The sequence below is a fragment of the Macadamia integrifolia genome, unplaced genomic scaffold (genome assembly GCF_013358625.1).
Source record: "Macadamia integrifolia cultivar HAES 741 unplaced genomic scaffold, SCU_Mint_v3 scaffold961, whole genome shotgun sequence".
Taxonomy (NCBI): Eukaryota; Viridiplantae; Streptophyta; class Magnoliopsida; order Proteales; family Proteaceae; genus Macadamia; species Macadamia integrifolia.
Window position 1 is genome coordinate 27867 of NW_024870603.1, and position 7020 is coordinate 34886.

At 37.4% G+C, this 7020-nt stretch overlaps 1 protein-coding gene across 1 annotated transcript in view; it reads left to right on the forward strand.

Annotated features, from left to right (window-relative positions):
• Positions 1–975: 975 nt before the first annotated feature.
• The window catches only part of LOC122070657 (beta-glucosidase 24-like), a 7691-nt gene continuing 1646 nt past the window's right edge, over positions 976–7020 (forward strand). Inside the window, exons 1-8 of the mRNA XM_042634855.1 lie at positions 976–1329; positions 1809–1878; positions 2473–2531; positions 3985–4060; positions 4875–4952; positions 5228–5315; positions 5399–5624; positions 6831–6943. Coding sequence (XP_042490789.1) covers positions 1057–1329; positions 1809–1878; positions 2473–2531; positions 3985–4060; positions 4875–4952; positions 5228–5315; positions 5399–5624; positions 6831–6943 — 983 coding nt within the window. The 5' untranslated portion in view covers positions 976–1056. The remainder of the gene's footprint in view (positions 1330–1808; positions 1879–2472; positions 2532–3984; positions 4061–4874; positions 4953–5227; positions 5316–5398; positions 5625–6830; positions 6944–7020) is intronic.

The window sequence follows — 7020 nt, forward strand, 5'->3', positions numbered from 1 at the left end:
TTTTTTTTTTTTGACTAACGACGGGTATCCAGGCCTTTTGCCTGACTAGTCCCACGGGCCCATACTGACCCCACAACCATATGGACCAGATCATACTAGGGTTGAATGAAAACCATTCAACTTTCACTGAAAACAGTGAAGAGTACCAAACATCCTCATATGAGTGGCCCAAGGTGTACTTAGTGGGAGTCAAACTTAGGATGTCCAAGTTTACGACTCGTACCAAGGTCGTTGCTCACTACAAGAAACTCTTATAGATCGATAACCTTTTTTGTTAAAAGCATCATGGAATTTTTTTTATTGAATCCTACACGTTAAGGACAAACCCTTCCAAGCAAGGGATTCCGTCAGGCTATTTCCTTCCATTGAAATTAAAGAGAAACCACATGACTGTGAATAGAACACGACATGGAAAATATCATGTAGAATAGGAGATATGGTAGGAACATTCAACACCAATTTCCATGCCTCTTATATTTATTTATTTTGTTAACAACGAATATTTAGGCTTTTAACCTAAATAGTCTCATAGATAGTAAATTCATACTAACCCCAAATGTGCATGGACCCAAAAGTAAAACTAGATGCTTAACATATGGAGCTAACAAAATTGAAACTGAAGACATGAATCTCGTGGGCGGTGGGCCCATACTAACCCTATTATTGCATGAACCCAAAATAGTACTACATGCTCAACATGTGGAGCCGACAAATACTGGAAGAAGACATGCTAAGAACACTGAAAACCCATAAGATTAAATAAGATTAAAGACCATGCAACCTGTTTTTACATAATTGCAGAGTATGGATAAGGCTGACAGTAGATGGATCATTAATTATATGTTATAATAATTATAAAAAAAAATGGAAAATTTCAACGAGAACGTGTTCTGACACGTGATCCAATGAATTATCAGTCCCCACTTCTTAAGTTCCCCACTAGGGTTTCTTTCTCTATATAAGGAGAGCTTAGTTCTCATGGAAACTTACCTTCCAACAGTTACTTAGGCCGATTAGGAACCTCTCTCTCTACTCTTCCTTCCTTCCGGTAGAAATATGCAAGCAACAATGCTGAAGGCTCGGTTGCCTCACTCAGGGATGACTACTGTTTGGCCACTCTTGGTCCTGCACAAGTCCTTCATTTCAGGGCATGGTAGTGTAAGGCTCCTCCCCATGGGTCCACGAGCAGCTCTCCGTGGAAAACGGAAGAGCTGTTCCATTAAGGCAATTACTAAAGAAAATAGTGCGATTGATACGAGGACCGTTAATATCAAACGCAGTGATTACCCAGAGGATTTCTTCTTTGGAGTGGCATCATCTGCTTATCAGGTGGGTCCATATATATTGTTAGGAGTGTAATCGGTCGGTTTGGATAGATTTTGGTTTGATTTGTTTCATCGAATTTTGATTTGATTTCAGTTTCTTATTGGTTTGCTATCTTTTTGCTTTTGGTTTCCCATTTAAGTATGCTCAGAAGTATTAAAATAATTTTGAATTGAGATGGTATATTTTGGTTTCTTATCGGGTTATAGCGTTTTGATTGAGTTTTTAAGTTCGATAAGGGTATGGTATTTTATCGGTTTTAATGCGGTCTGAGTTGGTTTCATTTCGAATTCGATCGGTTCAATTCAGTTTTGTCAGATTGGGATAGGTTTTGAAGCCATTATATATAGCTTACCAAAAAACAAAAGAAAACAAAAACACCTCTACATATAGTCCTTACATTTCCTTATTGCTGAGGAACAATCTCTCAGGTAGAGACTGGAAATTTCTCACTGATATGTTTATGTGTGGTTATGGTTCTTCAGTATGAAGGGGCAGCAAGGGAAGGTGGTAAGGGTGAAAGCAACTGGGATCATTTCACTCGTGTACATCCAGGTCTCTCTCTCTCTCTCTCTCTCTCTCTGCCACACTTTTTTCTTCACATACATCCATGGGAGGTTGCCCGAGCTAGCTAGCTCCTACTTACTTTTTTTTCTCCTTCTAAAAGGTCATGTGAAAAAAAAAAAATACAAGCTGGGTCTAGAAAGACACAAGAGACAAAGCAGCAGCAGAGGAGGGAAAAATCTGCAATCATTCCCCCACCTTTGACATGACTGTCAGTAGGAGAGGAGATCCACTACTCCACAGAAAAAAAAATATTAATAAAAATGAAATCTTGGTCTTCTTTCTACATCCATATCCTAAGATCAAATTGAATAGAACTAGAGAAGATTGAAGAAGTAGAAGAAGACCCATTTAGTGCTGAGGCTTTTGCAAGATGATTAGCTATCTGATTTGCTACCCTAAAGCAGTCCTTCCACTCAATTCCTTCTAGGAAAGGAGCTAAAAAATCTAGTCTTGAGAGATATACCACCGAATTAAGCTTCCATAGACTGCCATGTCACAGCCATTGAGCCAGATTCAATCTTCAGTTTTTGAATACCCATACATGTGTGTGTGTGTGTGACATACGTTTGTTTTCATGGGCAGATAAGATAAAGGATGGCTCGAATGCAAATGTGACCGTAGATTCTTATCATCGATACAAGGTACAATACTTTCTGATCTTATTTGACTTAACCTTGTTATAGTCGGTGGGGCGCTACATGTTTCATTTATTAGCTTTTTTTAGCAAAAGAAAAAAATTATTAATTAACTTGTTAAGATGACCAAATGTATGCAACCAGTCTCTTAACCCATCTTGAAGGTATTAAAAATTTGGGTTAATTATTTGGACACCTATTGCTTGACTCCTCAAAAGTTTGAAAAGTTTTGAAGAGTACCTTTTCTTCTTCAATTTTCCGAATCGAGGCACTCACTGTTCTTGCTTTATGTAGGATAAGACTTATGGCAAATTATCTGATATGGATAGCTTAATTAGTTGGATTCAGAAATACATGCCTTCCCTAAACCATTGGTCAAAAAATCCTCTCCCGTTGTGAGAGATTAAGTTTTGAAGCTTCTCTTAACCTGTTCTTCTTCCTTCCCTAATTTCATCAATTCATTTAGATGTAGATTGTGGTGTAAAACCTTAGAACTGAATAATGCCCTAATTTCTAATATGGTACTGTGAAGGAATTGAGATGGGAAATGGGTGAAATGGGAATCTTTTCACTAATTACTTAAATGGATTTAGGTGTTTTAAGACTAATACTATTAAAGGGTAAGTTGGTCATTTTCAACTTCACAAATTCTTAGTTTGACAACTCATAAGGGTAAAACTGTCTTTTCATTCAACCACTAACTGTGGACTAACAATATTAGATTTCATAGGGCTTCAAGTAAACTTTTTAAGTTTTGAAGTTTCTCTTAACCTGTTCTTCTTCCTTCCCTGGTTTCATCAATTCATTTAGATGTAGATTGTGGTGTAAAACCTTAGAACTGAATAATGCCCTAATTTATAATATGGTACTGTGAAGGAATTGAGATGGGAAATGGGTGAAATGGGAATCTCTTCACCAATTACTTAAATGGATTTAGGTGTTTTAAGACTAATACTATTAAAGGGTAAGTTGGTCATTTTCAACTTCACAAGCTCTTAGTTTGATAACTCATAAGGGTAAAACTGTCTTTTCATTCAACCACTAACTGTGGATTAATACTATTAGATTTCATAGGGCTTCAAGTAAACTTTTCAAACTTCTAGGATGTCAAGCAATCTAGCCATAGTACATAAACTGTTCAAGTAATTAACCTTAAAAAAATTTTATAGGTAGTGTTAAGAGGAGAGCTTTTGTGCAAGATCGTACATGTACAATCATGCATACAGCCATCGGATGAAGCGCAAGGAAAAGCCCTCATCCACCATCCAATAGCTATGTTCATGACTATGCACCATGTGCAATTATGCACAAAATCTTTTCCTAATGTTAATTTTATAATAGAGATTTACATTGTGTAATAAATATCAAACAATCCAGTGTCCATAGAAGCTAGTAATAGATCCTATTGCCATCCACACTTGTAACGGCGTTGATGATGATATATTTTTCTACTAAACAGGAACATGTGGCTTTGATGAAAGATATGGGTCTCAATTCTTATAGATTCTCGATTGCATGGACTAGAATATTACCAAGTAAGTACTATTGTCCTTCTCTTTGACTTACCAATCCATATTGGCCTTACAAAGGTGGGGTAAATACTTGAATATTGGGTAATATCAGTATTTATAAATATAAGTGCATTATGAAAATTACGCATCAGCCATGACATGGTAGGCCAGATCATATGATTAAGATAAAACTCCAAATTCAAAATATAGCTATTTGATTGTGTATACTACCTATTCAATGGGTAAGCGTATTTGGCATGATGGTGGCTGTCAGAGCAGTAGAGTGCTGGCCCAAGTCCTAGGGAGAAATTGTTTGTTCAACTCTTTTTCCCTTCTTTTCCCTTGGCATCGAAGTATTTCAGCTGCCATTGGGTTGCCATCCCTGTTGGTGTATGGGTCCTTGATAGGAAATTTTCCAAAAAAAAAAAAAAAACCTATTCAACTGTTGGGACTCGTGTAGAAAGCATTCAAGGTTGATTATGCATTCTAAGTTATTTTTATAATCTCAGAATGCATCATCGACCTAGATTGCACTCTAAACACAACTTAGTTTAGAAAAGCACAATCCTTCACATTGCTAAAAAAAAGTGGTCTTGCACATATATATATATATATAGATATAGATATATATAACTTTACAAGCTTTTCTCAATTGTGGTTGAGGAAACATTCGTCGTACCTAGTGCATGAGGCTCCCGCATGTGCGAGCTCCAAGGGGCAAGAACTACGCAACTTTATTCTAAGAATGTCGAGAAACTATTGAAGAAACATTTGCTTTATTCTATTTAGATAATGATAACATTTTGTTCTTATTATTTTAAAACTTATAAATTCTTAGCTGGAAAGCTAAGTGGAGGAGTGAACGAGGAAGGCATCCAATATTACAACAACCTCATCAATGAGCTTATATCCCAAGGTAAAATCAATCAATCAATCTCTCTCTCTCTTTCTCTCTCTCTCTCCCCAAATATTGTTATTGGAAAAAGATCCTTTCCAACACCAACAAATGTAAGGGCTGGGAGGACTTGGACACACATCATCAGGTGTTGACAAGTGTTGGGATGCATGTCTCAACCTTCCCAACTCTTGGATAATTGTTGGAGGATCAAGTCATTGGAGAGGAGCCAGATCGAGTTGTCTTATGTTCTCTCTCTCTCAATACAAGTATTATCATTGAGTTGTCTTATGTAGGGATTCAGCCCTTCGTGACTCTTTTTCACTGGGATGTTCCTCAAACCCTCGAAGATGAGTATGGTGGTTTCTTGAATTCTAAAATTGTGTGAGTAACTTGTTCTTTCAATCACCTTCTACCATATTGTTGTCTTCCATCCATGATTTCTTCAAGTCTATTTAAATATGCAGTGACGATTTTCTGGACTACATAGACATCTGCTACGATCGATTTGGTGACCGTGTGAAGCATTGGATCACCTTGAACGAGCCATTAACTTTCACTGTGGAAGGATATGTTAATGCTCTCTTCCCTCCAGGCGCTATAGAGGATCTTTCGATAAACCCATATCTAGTGGCGCACAACTCGCTCCTTGCTCATGCAGCTGCGGTGCATCTCTACAGGACCAAATATCAGGTAAGATTATGCAGTGTACCGAAAGGTAATCTGATATCCCATATCTAAACCATTGAGGACATATGGTGCATTGGATGCCATGTTCTTCAGATGATGGACACTATTTCTCTATCATTGTCGTAGGAATGAGAACCTATAACAACATGGGAAACTACAAAAAGGAAACGAAACAAATTCTAGGGTTACCTCAATGTTGTTTCACATGCAACGGAGAAGATCTGATTGCTTTGGGCGGCGTTCCATACAAACAGACACGGTCTAGGATTCGCAGCAATCTCGCTTGCAACAGCAATCCATCGTCCAAATCTAAGGAACATGATGAAATTCCATAGAACTCACTCATACTGTAGGGAAAAACATGTGAGAGAGAGAGAGAGAGTTATGATCTCAATTGTGTCTCTTGTGGCCAGACCTCATATTTATGGGGATCTAGCCGCTAGGTCTCCATAAATCGGGTCAATACCCAGTTCGATTAACATGAACAAATGAAATTTGTAAACAAATAATCACACAATGCAGGCAGATCTTACAAGGTTTAGCAAGATTTCTTACATCCATCAATCCAAAAAAAAAAAAATTACTCACGTCCACGTTGAGATTGGACCTACTTCACTATTAATGGAAAATAAGGTTAGAATCATTCATCCTCACACCTCTCTCGGTTTGGAGAAACATATTGATACAATATATAGTGAAACCCTACCTACATAGGCACATAGTACCAAATACCCATATAGCCTATAAAAAAACTCCTCAAGGTTGCCCCCCGAAACTTGCTATATTCCTGCTAATTCGTTGAGGACCCCAGTAACGAAGATGATGTGCGAAGTGGGCTAATTCCTTCGAGTCTCAAGGTCTTGACCCATAGGCCTCTTAACACACCTTCGCTATCAGCTCACGAATGTGAGCTAAAAAATACAAAAAAATACAAGGGATCGTAATCATCCCCCCCCCCCCCAAAATATATATATATATATATATATTGTTTGATCTATGTATTTTCTTTTTTTTTCATCATATTCATCTGTTTCAACTTTGAACAGGGCCATGTCCAAGCACCTATTTGTCACATGCCTTTTCATAATCTCTCTCTCTCTCTCAGACAAAAAACTTTTATTTTGAGTGAAATATTGTGCTTGCGGTGGTTCAATATTTGATGGTGGTTGGTACTAATAAATTGCATTTACATGCTAACGTTTACAAAAGTCCCAAGGAGGCAAGGTTGGAATTTCGTTGAATTGTATGCATATGGTTCCTTTCTCCGATACATACGCCGACATTGAAGCTGCTCAGAGAGCTAGTGATTTCGCATTTGCTTGGTGAGTCTTTAATTCTATGTTCCAAAAAAAAAAAATCATAAATTGATTTCCTCATAAGCTTTTTTTTTTTTTTTTTT